Here is a 15,166-nt window from a genome sequence, read left to right as displayed (position 1 = left end):
ATTCAGCTTGAACTTTCATCAGCTCTTGCTTGGCGTAGGGCGGCCGCCTGTTGAACCATTTTCAGCAAAACTTGCGTGCGGTGATAGTGATGCTGTCTTGACTTGTGAACTCTGTTGTCACCTTCGGAATGAGAATACAGATCTCCTCTAGTCGCTAGCTAGGGAGCAGTCTTCCAAGTGTCTCGGCACATATGTGTTCTTCCAGAGCTCTGGTATTGTCAATGATGGGTGCCTTGCTGGTCCCCAGAGGAACCCTGTTAGCACAGCAGGCCACGCACTGGCGTACCTCAAGGTCTGCAGTTTGAAACCACTAGTGAATGAGTGTGTCAGGTCAGGTTGTTTTCAGAAATAAATTCAGTGACACTCACAGATGTGTAAGAAAAGCTTTTTATCAATGTCACATTATATCAAGGCATCCCGCCCACTCCTGTTCAAGTCTGTAAGTCTGATGCAAGCCAGGGCCCTCTTCAAGCTCAGGGATCTGCAGGCTAGTGATACAGAAGGTGCTGCAGGAAGTTCACAGGTCGGTGGACACATGGCAGGGCAGCAACAGCACTGTCTGAGGCGGCCCACATGGGCTCCCCTGGAGGCAGGCATTGTCCAGCAAGCAGAAGCACCGCCCCCAGGAGGCATCACGGGCTACAGGCTGCACTTGCCCTGCCACTCCACACAGGCTGAGCGATTGTCACTAAAGCCTCCGGCGCACTGGTTCTAGAGCACATGGCTCTGAGGCAACCAGCTCTTTTGGCACGCGGATTCCACATCCCTCCCACTGCCTTTTAATGGGATAAAATAAAAGCAGTCAAATACACTGAACCACCAAAATGTGCCAACAGGTCACTGTGGCAGAGTTCCACACATCGGACACTCTCTTCTTGATGACACTGAGGCAAACGCCCCCCCTGCACACACCATGGTGCCCTCTGACCTGCCCTGTGTACCCCCAGAGCTGGGCTGCTGGCTGTCCCAACCTAGAAGGGACAGGTAGTGAGGCTGAGGCCTCAGTTCCCCATCTGCACACTGCATGTCCTCAGGGTCCAGGTGGTAAGGAGGCAGCTGCAGGACAGACAGGAAGCGTGTGGTGGGCCACAGGCCACAGGTGGTCTTGGGGGCAGGGGCCACACTCCACGTGCTGTGGGCAGAGAGGAGCATGTCTTCATGATAGATGTCCTCACCAAGGCCGCTCAGCAGGAGACGCCTCAGCCTGCACAACATCAGGAGTGGCCATGTCTGCACGTCTCTTTATTAGGTCCACAATTCCAGTGGTGCCCAGGCCGAGGTGGCTTGGGGGCACAAAACAGCCTTCACCAGGGGGCGGAGTTGACACTAGGGGCCCAGTCCAGAATGCTGGGTGCACTGTGAGGGTCTCATCCTATCTGTCCCAGGAGCACAGGACAGAGGGCTGGCTCTCTCCTCAACTGCCCCATGAACACAGAGCTAGGGGACTGTGTCCTAACCTGCCCTGGGCACTCGGGGCAGGGGCAGGGGCAGAGCTGGCCAGGGCTCCTGGCCCCACGAGAAAGCAGGAGCACTCAGCACACGCGTGAGGCTGGTCCCGACAGGTTTATACAGCAGCCCAGCCCCCAGGCCTCGCACCCACTCACTGCACTTGGTGCCGCATGCCGTCTCAGGGGGCCCTCACCCCAGACGGCCCCGAGGGGGACACAAGTCTGTCCTACAGTGATCGTCCTTGTGGATGGCGCTTGCTTGCAGACAGCTGCAGGCCTCACCAGGGCTAGCTACCGCTGGAGGTGGCCGGCTCTGGGGACTGCAGAAACTCGTAGGGGTCATGGGCCACGTCCGGCTGCTCCCCGACGCTGAGGTGGGATGGGCTGCCTGTGATTGGGGTGTGGGGGAGAGGGCAGCGTCACACCCAACAGGCCTGCCTGGGGCCTGGCCGCCTGCCTGCAGCGCTGCCCTTGAGCGGTGTGGCCAGGCCCCTGAATGCGGCTGCTCCTACAGGCAGATGCCATTGTGCACAGCTAACAGGGACCCACCACCCTCCGCGGACAGAGAGGGCCAATGGTTCACAGCACACACCTTTGATGAGGGGCAGGAATGCTGGGGCCCTGGAACAGCCCGAGGACCGGCACTCCCATGCCCACTGCCCCCTTATCAGAGCACTCTCCATGTCCACACCACGCACCACCATGTATACAAACACAAGAAGCCCCAGGTCCATACCATGCACCACCGCACGTGCGCACACACACCAAGCTCCAGGTCCACACCATGCACCCTCATGCACACACATACTGAACCCCATATCCACACCATGCACCACCGCGGGTGCGCACACGCACACACACACACACACACTCTGAGCCCCATGTCCACACCACGCACACACACACCAAGCCCCAGGTACATACCACACACGTCCATGTACACACAACCTGTCCACACATCACAGACCCACCTGGCCTTTGGGCTCTCAGTCAAGAAGTCTCCATACGTCTCTTCCCTCCCCCTCCCCCTGCTGGCGGCAACAACCCCTCCAGTCCCCTGGGGCTCCTGCGTGAAGGGGCCTGAAGCTTGCTCACCCAGGGGGTGTGGGTCCCGCTCAGAAGCGTTGGACAGGGAGCTGAGGTTGGAGGAAGGCCGGGAGCCGCCACGCTCTGCCTGCGCCTCGTGCAGGTCCTGAAGCAGCTTGGCCGTCTCGTCCAGGCCCAGGGTGCCGTCCTCACGGTCCAGCTCCTTCTTCACTTTCCCTGCACACATGCAACAGGGTCAGAGGTAGGGCCGAGCCAAGCAGCGGATGAGAGGCCAGAAAAGGCACAGGGCCTGGCAGGGCCATCCAGAGGCCAGCCGCTCTGTCTCTGAGCAGGACACGGCCGCTATGGGGATTCAGAGCTACCTGCACCAAGACCGCCTGGCTGAGCAGACGGTGCTGACCAAGGGATAGCAGCAGGACCACCTGAGCAGCAACTGGGGAGCCTTGTGAGCCAGATTGGTCACACCAAACTCAGTGTGTGCACAGGGCCATCCTGGGAGCCCTGAGACAGTTCGGCCATCCTGTTATGCACAAGGAAACTGAGACTCCTGACACTGGGCACAGTGCAGATGTGGTCAGCCAGCCACCCGGTGCACTGCTCTGTGGTCCCAGCACACAGCCCAGGGGAGCCTGAGCCTGCCTCCTCCCATTCTGCATGTGGGAAGCCCCCTGGCCGGGCGAGGCCAGCACACTGCTGCTGTACGTGCTCAGTCAGCTGCGGGAGCTTGGGTTCCTGCACCCAGAGCCGCGGGAGTGTGGTCAGGAGGGCAGGGCTGCCTGCGGGGAGCCTCCTGCCAGGGAACAGGGAACCTTGGTGAGACAGAGCCTGCTGTGGGCCCAGGGCTTACCCAGGGTGGGCCCCTATCAGAGGGACCCGGTGCTGCTGAGCTGATAATGCTCAGTGGCCCAGGTCCTCCAAGGGCTCTTAGGCAAGACCCCCTAGGTTGAGAAGCAATGGCCAGTAAATGTCACTAGTCACACCCCCAGGCAGCAGAGGAGGCTGCCACCAGGAAGCTCCAGCGACTGAAACGTGGGCGGGCAGCAGTGAGCAGGCTCACAAGCTCTGAGGGCACAGAGTGGGCAGGTGGAGAGGGGTCCAAAGAGCAGGGCAATATCTGAAATGACTGCCCTCGGGCTGTGCAGGGCAGGAGGCAACGGTCCCACCAACATGCATGTGGGGCCCAGGAAAAGGCCGGGGCACTGCAGGGAACTGGCCACTGGTCACAGCTAGAGAGACCCAGGAAGCAACGTCCTCCAATGATTAGAGCCCGCGGCAGAGAAACTCTGCCAACTGCCGTGCGGAAGAATCACAGTGTGCACACACCAGCTGGCACAGCTGCCTTAAAGGGCCAACCTAGGGGCCCCGGGCTCGAGTTTCCTCGCCTGAGGACAGCAGCTCATTCATGCCGAGCACCTGTTCTCCTCCTCCTTCCACCCTCCCTTGGCGGGGCTTGCCCCAGGACAAACCACATGCAGGGGGGCCGCTGGCTAAGGAGCAAACCTGCGGGGTGTCTCTAAGACCCTCGGTGTGCTGGGAAAAGTGAAAGCAAGCAACGATTGGAGCCCCAGACACTGGAAGTCCCGAGGGCAGCGGGCAGCAGTCGAGCCAGGCACATGCTCAGGGAAGGCGATGCGGGCCTGGACTGCAAGCAGACGTCATCGCTGTGACTCACCCAGAGAGCTGAGCATGGACATTTCCAATGAGACGTCCGAGTACGGCTTCATGGACATGAAATCCAGAACAGAGCCGCCGCCATCTCCCAGCGGGTCCCCAACCTGCATGGCGACGAGGAGGGGGTCAGAGACCCAATGGTGTGGGCTGCTGATGCCACCCAGTGGGGTCAGCCCACCTCCCCACTCCCCCCCTCTGCTGAGTGTGGCCCTGCCCATGCCTTGGCCTCCCCACTGATCGGGCTCGCGGAGGGGTGTGCCAATCCATTGCGACTGCCAACGGCAAGCACAGGCGCTTACTAGGGGTGGGGGGGTCTTCCAAAAGGGGCTCAGAGAGCTAGGATGGGGGAGATACTCTTGTCCTGAGTCACAGCATGCCTGCTACGTGTCACCCTGCATCCACTTCTTGGCACTGTGGCCACAGTTCCTGAGCCTGGGAGCCCCCTCTCCCTGATGCTGCCTGGCCTCATCCCTGCCCTCAGAATGCCATGTCGACATGTGGCAGTCGGTCTTTAAAGATATGCTGCAGAGGGATCACTTCCAACGTCTGTACGACCCGGGCCCTGGACGCCATGCAGCCTGCGTCAGCAGGGTTAGTGTGACCAACTCAGGCTGTCCACCATGCAGAGTGCAGAGGCCATTGGGCTGGGGGTCCTATTGGTGTATATACCCACCCCCCACCCTGCTCTAAACAGAAGCACGCCTGACCGGGGGCAGCTAGATAGGCAGGGCTCAGCACATGAGCTTCTGAGCTGGTGGAGCGCATTCGGTGTCGGCCTCCGCTCGGCCTCTAAAGTGTGGGTCCGAGTGCAGGGGTGGGGAGAGGGGATGCCCTACCACATTCCGACTGAATGATCCTCTGAGACTGTCCCTGGTCCCCTCCCTCACGCTGACGCTCTAGGAATGCTCCCTGTGTCCATCCATCCACCATGGGCCCCAGACTCACCTTCATCTCATCCGGAGGCTTCACAGGGACGCTTCTCCTCTGCAACAAAGGGGGGACGCCGCAGTGTGTGCAGAGCCTGCGCACGCCAGCACACGCACACCGGCACTACACACACATGCCCTGTGTGCACACGCATGTACCGTGTGCACGCTCCACACACACAGCACACAATCGAGACGCATCCTGGGCCCTGGCCCCCTGAGCTGCACTCGGTGCACACAGGTCTTGCCCCACGTCCCGGCCATGGGCCCACGTGGCCCTGATGAAGAGAATCAAGTGCTCACACAGCAGAGAAGGCACAGCACACAGCTCCCCCAGAACCGCCCAGCGCAGGACACAGCAGACAGCTCTCCCAAAGAACCGCCCAGCGCAGGGCACAGCAGTGCGGAGAGTCAAACAGCTCCCAAAGAACCGCCCAGCCACAGGGCACGCGCCCACCTGCTTCAGCCGGGCCAGCATCCGGGAGTGGTCGCCTCCGGTGAGCTGGTCCAGGAGGTCGTCCACCAGCTTCTTGCTGTAGCTCCCCGCATCCTTCACAAACTCCTGCAGGCTGGAAGGAGCCAGTGAGAGGACGCCCTGCCCAGATGTCCCAAAGCTGCTGCCCTCTCCGATGGGTGCGAGAGGCCTGTCTCCCTAAGATGCCCCCGCTAGCCCAAAGGTGTTGGGAAGCAGGACCGCCATCCCTTCCCTTCCGACACGTGCATCTGTGATGTGAGGCTCTATGGGCAGGGCTGAGACCACAGGCTGCTGGGAGGAAGCAGGGTCCCCATGCCGTCCAGCCCCCAGGCCTACCTGAGTGCGCACTGCACCCCCGTCTCGTCGCCGTAGGCGGAATAGAGCAGCTCCGCCTCATTGGATTTCAGGTCTCCAAACACGGCGCTGCTGTGCATGGAAAGGGTGGAGCTGGCACTGGAGAGGAAGGTGACTGGCAGGGGAGGGAGAAGACCCATGGTCACGTGCCAGCGCGGGTGCAGGGTGGAGGCCAGTGCTCTCTGGGCCCCCCAGCTGTTCTCACAAGCCTCATCTGTCTGCTGATTGCACGTGGCTCCAGCTTGGGGTCAGACAGCAGGCAGCCACGCCCAGGCCGGAGCGCCCCTGCTCCAGGGCCAGGGGTACCTTTGCTCCTGCGCTCGTCCTTGAAGCTCAGGGTGGTGAAGCTGGGCAGCAGCTTGCTGGACAGCGAGCTCAGGTCCACGGGGAGCAGCTCCTCCTCTGCAACACAGTATGGCAGTGGTTGGCAGGCAGGCAGGCGGGCACAGCACCGTGGCCAGCCATCGCCCTGACACCCCCATGGTCAGTGTGCCAGGAGACACCTCGGCCTGCATAGCCAGTCAGCAGCCCCTCCTCGTCCCTCCTGAGGAGACCCAGCAGCCTGCAGGGCAGCTACACACCACACTTCCACCTCCCAGCCGTCAGCCGAGCCCCCCAACCCCTGCAACAGCAGCATCTGTTATTGGTGCGGGTGAGTGTGGGGTGCAGCATCTCAGGGGCAAGCACCCTGTGTGCGCCTACAGTGCAAGGCCAGGTGTAGACAAGTCATCCAAGATGCTAAAAATGATCCAACAGCCTGGATGCCCCCCACCCCCAGTAGGATCATCAAATGAGATTTTTCTAAAACTCTCATGTGGCCCAAGGCAGGAGAGGGCTGCAGCATGTGGCTTAGAGCAAGTCCTTCCGGACCGTGAGCACAAGCATGCCCCATGGGCCAACCCCACTGTCCTGGGAGCCCTACCCCACCTTCCTAGCCAAGCTCTCTGGACCCCGAGGGGACATGCCACCTCGGCTCGCCTGCTCCATGCCCACAAGACCCACTGCCACCGTGGGCGAGGCCCTGAAGCGGCCTCCTGTGGGGTGCATGGGTGGTACCCACCTTCAGCATCAGGCTCGACTGAGTTGACCACACTGTAGAGCAGGCTCCCGTCCCCATTCTTCTTGAGGTAGCCCATCTGTGAGGGAAGGCACCAGTCACACGGGGACCAGGGCACCACTTAGGCACCGGCTCAGACCCCGGCCTAGAACCTGGGCCTGTATGGACTGGACCAGATGTAGCCTGGGAGCTGCCACCAGGCACAGTGCCCAGTTGCCTCCCACCCAGGGCCCAGCCGGCTCTCTTCGCCTGCAGTGTGGCCACAAGCCTGAGCAAATTTAGAGAGCTGCGTGGGCAGTCATCAGGGACAGTGGTAGTGTGTGGACACAGTGGTGCATACAGACAGTGGGTGGGAGGGTGTCATGCACAAGTGTGGCCAGGCCAGGGCCAGCGTGAGGAGGACACCTGCAGAGGACAGTGGTGGCAGCCTTGCTGGATGGGCCCCTCACAGCCCGAGCTGCAGTGCCGTAAGCCCCAAGCTTCCTGGTAGCTGCACATTTAACCAGGAGCAGGGGGCACAGACATTGGCACATGTGACTGTGCCCAACACCCAGGGACTGCCCCACTGAAGACCCAGAGAGTCTGGTGCAGCCTTCTGAGGGTTGGGAGGGTGAGCGGGTGCTCCCACAGCCTCACAGAGAAACCTGCCTGGAGGGCCCCAGCCACAGCATCAGCCTGGCCTTTGGTAATGGGACCTGGGACAGCAATGATAGCACAGAAGTCCCAGGCTAGTTCTGTGCCCAGGGGCCTCACAAACCTCCTGCCAGGAACATGCAGGCCTCAGAATCACAGCCTGCACCCGCCCCAGAGCCAAGTGGAAACAGGGAACATTCTAGAACAGGCCTCAGAACCACAGCCTGCAGCTGCCCCAGAGCCAAGTGCAAACATGAAACATTCTAGAATAGGCCTCAAGGCCATGGTCTGCAGCCTTCACAGAGCCAAGTGGAAGCCCGGAACATTCTAAAGCAGGGGCAGTGAGGGCTGCTGCACCCAGCCTTGTCCCCCGAGGGGTTAAGGCTACCAGCCACCAGGCCCCAACTTACACAGAAACAGTTCTGGAAAGCAGGCCTTGAGCTCTGAACCCCGATTCTCCAAACACCTGAGGCCGTGGAAGGCCCCTTGCCCAGGAAGAGGCCCTACCTTGCCACCGGGCAGGAAGCGGGTAATCCTGTCCCGGGCCTCGTCAGCTGCGTGCTCCACCAGGGCCAGGACGTGCTCCTCGGCGGTGCTGTCCGTCAGGCTGCAGGCGTTCCCCTCGGGCTCAAACACGCAGCTGCGGGGGAGGCCATGGTCACACCGGGCCCCCAGATGCCCACGTGTCCCACCGCCCCCCTCCCCACACTCGGCTCCATCATGCCATGTGTGGCACTTTAGGGTAGATGGAGGCAGGAAGACGTCCTGGTGTGTGGCCACATCTCCACCAGCTGGAGCCACGAAAGAAGTGGATGTCGGCAGCCTCCCAACTGGGTGCAGGGGGGGAGACCCGAGGGGAGGGCACGTGGCCTAGAAAAGGCAGCCGCCCTTCTTCACAGGGTTGAGCTGGGGCTGGTTCCTCAGAGGAGCTGGCCTGGGCCTGCTGGGGATGGCCACGTCCGTTCTCATCCAGCTCGAGGCCCCTGCTCGCCCAGGGCTGAGGTCTCCTGGTCAATTCAGCTGGCGCAAGGACCAGAGGAGCGTTGAGGTGTCTGCCACCACCCAGCCAGGCCCTGCCCCACTCCACTGCACACCGGTACTTATGCCAAGGGACACTGTTGGCCTCAGAAGCCACCCCCAGGCCAGCCTCAGCACCACACAATAAAGGGGACCGTCAGCCCCAAAGCTGGCCCTGGCACCTCTTCCCCCAGGCTGGGGCCACCACACTGCCAGTGGCCCCAAGGGCTGATCTCAGGAACTGTCACAACATCACCAGCAACATCGTGGTCACCCACCCAGTGGGAGGACCAAGCCCCTCAGTCACCTGTGTGGAGCCACCTTTGCCAGGACTCCCTCAGTGAGGGGTGGAGGCCACCCTGCTCTGACACGGGCATGGGCACCCACATGGGCATGGGCACTGACTCGGCCCCCAGGAGGTGGTGCTGTGAAGACCCACTGCCTCACAGCAACCCTGCAGGACCAGGAGAGGCTGTGCTGGGGTCCTCGAGGCCTGCCAGCTGGACAGAGCACTGCCAATCCTCCCTGTCCCACAGGCCTGTGACCAGCATTGTACCCACAACCCAACACCTGGGAGAAGAGCACCTAAGGGGCCCCTGGCCTTCCAACTCAAGCTCAGACACCGCCATGGGGGGCAGGCAGTGTGCGGGCCCAAGAAGGGGCTCAGCTCTGCGAGGCTATGTCTGCTGCCCAACTGACAGGTGTGCCCACTGGCTGCCTGCAAGGTTGGGGGCAGGGGGGCTGGTAAATGGGGTCCATGAGGTGTGTGTGTGTGGGGGGGGTTGGGGAAGAGAGCATGGTGGATAGATCAGCCCACTGTAGGAGGTGGGGGATGCAACATGGCAGAAGGGGCCAGCAGGGCAGGGGGACACAGCAGGTTGGGGCAGCAGGGCAGGGGAACGTGGCAGATGGGGTCAGCAGGGCAGGGGGACATGGCAGGCGAGGCCAGCAGGGCAGAGGGGGAAGGTACACAGGTGAGCGGAGGTAGGGCATGGCAGCAGGGGTCAGCCCACAGCAGGGGTCAGCCCTTGGGCGCCAGCCTGGTCTGGGGCTCTCGGGCCTTGCGACGGCCCGTTCCCCGAGGCCCTGAGCGGGCCTTTACCTAAGGGCTTCTTTACTGGGCTTTTTGGATCTCTTGGCCGTCTCTACTTGCACAGGCAGGACTTCGGGCACCGGCTCCTCGACGGCCGTGTCCTCACTGCCCAGGAGCGCGGCCTGCTGAGAGAAATCCACGTCCTGCATGAAGGACACGCTGCGCTTCAGCGCTAGCAGCCGCTCCTAGAATCAGAAAGCACAGAGCGGCCACCTTTACTCTCCCTCAGGGCAGCGCGGGCACGGATGGATGGCGCGGCCTCGCTGCCTCCCCTCACCTGACAGCTTGTCAGCCCCGAGGGGCTGTCCCTCGCATGCACCCCAGCTCCCCGGGCCTCAGGTGGGACATGCAGCCGAGGGCGGTGAGCAGGCACAGGGGCCGCCTGGAGGAAGGCAGGCACGTCTGGGCGGTGAGCAGGCGCAGAGGAGCGCCTGGCAGCGGGCGGGAAGAAAGCAGCAGCGGGCCCTACCTTGCTCATCATCTTGAAGCCTGCGTGCAGGATCTTCTTGGCCAGCTTGTAGTACACGGTGTCGGGCCTGTTGTAGGTCATGGCGTTGTCGCACATGAGCTTGAAGTCTGCCTAGAGAGAGAGCGGGTCAGCGGGCAGCACCGCACCAGACCGCCTGCCTGCCCTGGAGAGAAAGCTGGTCAGCGGGCAGCACCACGCCAGACCGCCTGCCTGCCCTGGAGAGAGAGTGGGTCAGCGGGCAGCACCGCGCCAGACCGCCTGCCTGCCCTGGAGAGAAAGCTGGTCAGCGGGCAGCACCGCGCCAGACCGCCTGCCTGCCCTGGAGAGAGAGTGGGTCAGAGGGCAGCACCGCGCCAGCCTGCTCTGGGCCCTGCAAGAAAGGGCTCACGGCGGGGTGACTGACAGACAACCTGCCTTCCGGCACTGGGAAAGCCAACTTTTTCTGGACCACTGTCCTAATGGTCCCTGGGCCTCAGGAGCTGTTGTCTTGTGAAGCTGCTCTTCCGCAAGCAAGCACACGTTGCTTCCGCTCCCCTCTTCGGGAGGCAGTTGGACTCTCGCAGGGAGGACGAGGCAGGGGGCAACGGGACGGAGGACACAGCCCACTGCTCCCCCCTTGGCGGCTCCGAGACTGTCCGTCTTGCTGGAAGCAGACAGCCTCATCTTTCTCCTTTGGAGCAGCTGGTGGCTTTGAACTGCTGACCTCGCAGCTAGCAGCCTCTTAACCCTCTGCTGGCACAGTGACGTGCAGAAGAAAAGGAACCAAGCATTCTTCCCAACATGCACCAAACAGCCCTGACTGCAGCCGCCACAGGGAAACCCCGCCACCAGCCCTTCCCGCCGTGGCAGGGACAAGGAACAGGGAACACTGCGGGGCTCGGGACAGGTGGGTGGCCTGGCACTTACCTTAAACTCCGTGACGGACTTGTACTCGTGGGCAGCAATCTTGTCCTTCATCGTGCCGAAGTCCATGGGGTGCTTGATGATCATGGAGTACCCCGGGGCAATGGCGTCTGTGACGGGGAAGGCGAAGAACCCATGCGGGTCTTTCCTAGAGACAGAGACGTGGGGCTACTGCCAGGAACACACCAGGGGCCCAAGAAGAGGCCGAGCAAACCCCGGACCTCACCGGCTGACATTATAAGGGTGCCTCTTACAAAAGCAGAAAATGACAAGACTCATTCTTTTTGGTTGTGATGCCCATTTTGGAGATACCGAACACTGAATAGGGAAGGTCGAAGAACTGACACATTGAACTAGGAAGAATGTCGGAAGTACCCCGACTGCCAACAGGACAAACATCTGTGTGGGACTAAGTACGGCCCGAGTGCTCCCCACAGGCAAGGAGGGCGAGACTTCTCTGACGTGCTGTCAGGAGAGGCCTGTCCCTGGAGAAGGGCCTCATGCTTGCTAACACGGAGCAGCAGAAAACAGGACTAAGATGTGACCCTGGGCCCAAACAGAAGAACTGTGCGGAGGGAGCAGGACCGGGCGTGTGGCCTTGTGGCGCACAGGTGGCAATGGTCGGAACCAGCACCTCACCACAACGGGTCCACAAATACCCGCGGCCCGGCCCTGAGGCCCTGACATTTCAGGAGGTCTCTGGACCTCCCCCAACGGGAACGTCTGAGGATGCAGGGTTCTCTGGCCCTGCGTCCCCTGGGCCGTCAGTGGCACCCCTGGCAGAGGGCGCTGGTGAGTCGGAGAGGTCAGTGAGCGGCAGAGCTGAGTGGCTGCCTCTGGTCAGTCCCTGGTCCTGCATCTCCCAGCAGGCCTTCGTTTTGGAAGTGCATCTGAATAGATCACTGCTTTGAGTGGCATGAGCTGCGGGGCCGGTCACTGGACAGCACCCGCCTGGGCTCCCTGCTGCCATGAACAGGGCCCCGGGCATGCCAGGCTGCCTCCTAAGGGCAAGCCAACCCCAGAAGACCCAGCAGACCCACTGGCAGAACACCCACCAAGAGCTGCCAGGGAGGGGAGGGGGTCTCTGCCTTTGCCCATCCTTCCTCCATCCTAGCTTGTCAGTCAGGACAGTGTGCTCTGATAAGCGCACTTTCTTCCCGCTTCTGAGCTTGCTCTGGGGTCTCCCGGTGGTGCCTGTGTACCTTCCACCAGCACGCCTGCCCTGCTCCTCACACAAGGCCAAACCCCGCGCCAGCTTCCTAAGGGACTTCTGCACGTCCACAAAGACCGCTGACTGAGTCTTTGTCATTTCTTTTTGTTTCCAAAAGTTAGTTCCACAGAGGCCCTGTCTTTCTGTGGGTAACAATGTAAACTAACAGCATGACATTCCTAGGGCCTTCGTGACATCAGGGATGGACTAAATAGCTACAATTATTGCTTACAAAAACGCCTTGCCTATGTTGGGGAAAGTACCTCATTCTTATCTTTGAACTCCATTTTTCCGCAAGCTTCTTGAAGTCCCTCGTATAAATGACTAAAAGCTCATGGGTCACCAAAAGGGAGGAGGTGGTCATGTGACAGGCTCCAGAGCTGACAGACCCGCTCCACCCCACACACAGGCCTCTCACTCACAGCTGGGTGTGTCCCCGTGTCCCTCAGTCTCCTGTGGGGCTCCCCAGGAAGGCTCACCTCTGCAGCTGGCGGAGGAAGTGCTGGAGCAGCTGCTGGATGGGTGTGTTCTCATTCTCAGCTGCGGGGTGGGCGGGAGAGTGAGGAGAGGCACGGGGCCCCAGTGAGGCCCATGGCTGGAGGTGCGAGGCCTGGGCCACCCTCTGCCCTGGCTCCGCCCGGCCCAAGCTGGGAGATGGCAAAGGCCTGGCTCTTGATCTCCACAGGGTGTGTCACTGCACAACATTGCCCTCCTGCTTTGTGGGGAAGGTGTGACCACATCTCAGGGTGAAGACAGGTTTTTCATCTGGGGACCAGAACAGTTCTCAAAGGACAGTTCTCCCAGGACACAAAACTAGGCTTAGCTGAATCCAACAGAAAGAGCACAGGGAGCGGAAGGGCGCTGCTCCAGTGGAGACACTGGGCCCCAAAGCACTTCAGGCTGGGGCTGCAGGGACACGGTCCACACGTGAGGTGGGTTAAGCTGTGACAGGGCTAACTCTGCAGACGTGTTCATCCACCCACTGCTAGTCCGACCCAGCCTCCCCACCTCCTCCCTGAGGGCCCGCCGCCCCCCCCCCACCGCCCCGCACTGCCTGAGCACGTGGTGGTGAATGAATGATGGTGGTGACTGGGGGCGGGGGGTTGGGGCGGTGAGGGCAGCTGCTACCAACAGAGTGACACATGCTTCCCCTCCGCAGCAAGCACAGCAAGTCAGCAGTGACTGACCCAAAGTCAGAACACAAAGGCTTGAGACCAGGGTATCTCAGTTCCAGACTAAGGAAGACCAGCCCCAATGAGGGATGGAGGCCCCAGAGCCTCCCTTGGTGAACCTGGCATGACATTTCTCGGCTGAGTGCCCGACTCTGCTGCCTCAGCCGCCACAATCGGGAAATGTCCCCAAGTGTAGGATGCTGTCACACAAGCAGCCCCCTGGAAGCCAGAGCTGGGAGTCGAGTGTGAGGGGCACCCTGACCTGCCTGCTGCTTCCAGGGTTTTGAGAGATCTCACTGGAAAAATGAGCAGCTCCTTCAGGACTGCAGGCTGATGCCCACTTCAAGTACACACACACAGTCCCTTGGGCCCTGAGGTGGCCCAGCCCCAAGGGAGAGCCCTGCCCTCCCTGAGAGAACCACCTGCCACGACAGAGTGGGGCTGGGTCGGCGTATACCCGTGGCAGAAATCCAGAGGCAGGGACTCACAACTCAGAGCTCTCTGGCTTTCTGGCCAGGAGTCTGAAAGACAACTCAGACGTGGCTCTGGGCTCGGGAGGAAATTGTCCCGCAGGCAGAGCGAGGTCCCTCCAGCAGGGCTCGCTGGCCCAGAGTGGGCATCAAGCCCTCCTGCCTACCGGGCACCTCCGTTGACACTTGCCAGGCTGCGTGCGGCAGGCTCTGACAGGCCTGTCAGGGGGCGGCTCCACCTCCACCTTCTTCCTGGGATCAAAGTCATCGGCCTCCCCTTCTGTGTCACAGTGCTCCTTCTCCCGTTTCCGCTTCTTCTCCTCCTGTGGGGACAGGCCAGGCGAGGGGTGGCACTGGGGCCCACACAGCTGGCACAGCCCTGTCAGCAGGCACTCCCTCCTACCTGCCCGTGTGGAGGGCATACCCTCTGCTGCAGAAGTACCCCAGTGCAGGCACCCCTGCGACCCCATGAGCCCCCGCCCCCCGCCGAGCCCCGCCCCCCCTCACCTTGCGCTTCCTCCTCTGCCCATCGTCCAGGTGCTTCTCCTTCTCGGACTTCTTTTTCTTCTTCTTCTTCTTCTCTCGGTGCCTCTCCCGCTCGTGGTCCGACCGGTCGTCGTAGTAACTGGAGTCGTGGCCGGACCCCGAGAGCTCAGTCACCTCGCTGCCACCGACCTTCAGGACCAGTTTCAGGGGCTTGTCCAGGGGCTTGTCTGCGTAATCTGAGCGAGGGGACCCCGCGTGTGTATGGGGGTGGGGTGTCAGGTTGCGAGGCGGGCTGCGGCGGGGCCCTGGCTGCTGGGGTTTGGAGGGGGCTGCCGCCCTCGGGGCGGCCACCGGCAGGGACGAGGCCCCCGGAGTGACACCAAGCGGTGGCCGTCACCAGGAAGGGGGTCATTAGATTCTAGGGCACCACCACCAGGAATGGGCGCTTCTGGGGGCGACTACCAGCAGGAAGGAGGTGGAGGACCTGACTCAGACCCCCGCCCCGGCCCCGGCCCGCCCCGGGCCGCCCGCGAACGCCCGCGTCACAAAGCGCGGGCCGCGCGCTCACCCTCGTACGACGAGCGCCACTCGGCCTTGTGCTTCTTGTGTTTCTTGCCCATGGCGTCCCCCGCACGCACTCCGCGCCCGCCCCGGCCCCGCGCCCCGCGCCCCGCGCCCCGCCGCGCGGCCCAGGCTCCGCGCCGCCGGAAGTGGCCCCGCCCGGCGCGCCGGGCG

The 15,166-nt window shown here is 62.0% G+C and overlaps 1 protein-coding gene across 3 annotated transcripts; it reads right to left on the bottom strand.

The window, feature by feature from the left end:
- Positions 1-371: 371 nt before the first annotated feature.
- On the bottom strand, positions 372-15,122 carry BRD9 (bromodomain containing 9). 3 transcript variants are annotated; one of them, XM_075540832.1, is made up of 16 exons: positions 15,000-15,122; positions 14,453-14,667; positions 14,136-14,268; positions 12,783-12,843; positions 11,097-11,241; positions 10,191-10,301; positions 9,731-9,906; positions 8,119-8,251; positions 6,982-7,057; positions 6,228-6,323; positions 5,904-6,036; positions 5,550-5,661; positions 5,112-5,150; positions 4,168-4,270; positions 2,544-2,711; positions 372-1,836 (listed from the first exon to the last, which is right to left on the bottom strand). In XM_075540832.1, the coding sequence occupies exons 1-16, from the start codon at positions 15,049-15,051 to the stop codon at positions 1,736-1,738; spliced, it is 1,854 nt and encodes a 617-aa protein (XP_075396947.1). In that variant the 5' UTR covers positions 15,052-15,122; the 3' UTR covers positions 372-1,735. The 3 variants fall into 3 exon arrangements, with proteins under 3 accessions (XP_075396947.1, XP_075396948.1, XP_075396949.1); XM_075540833.1 differs by having other exon boundaries at positions 9,731-9,846; XM_075540834.1 differs by having other exon boundaries at positions 9,731-9,843.
- Positions 15,123-15,166: the final 44 nt, after the last annotated feature.

The sequence above is a fragment of the Tenrec ecaudatus genome, chromosome 2 (assembly GCF_050624435.1).
Source record: "Tenrec ecaudatus isolate mTenEca1 chromosome 2, mTenEca1.hap1, whole genome shotgun sequence".
NCBI classification, from domain to species: domain Eukaryota; kingdom Metazoa; phylum Chordata; class Mammalia; order Afrosoricida; family Tenrecidae; genus Tenrec; species Tenrec ecaudatus.
The sequence above is the reverse complement of the archived record's forward strand: the minus strand, read 5'-3'. Positions and strand labels throughout refer to the sequence as shown.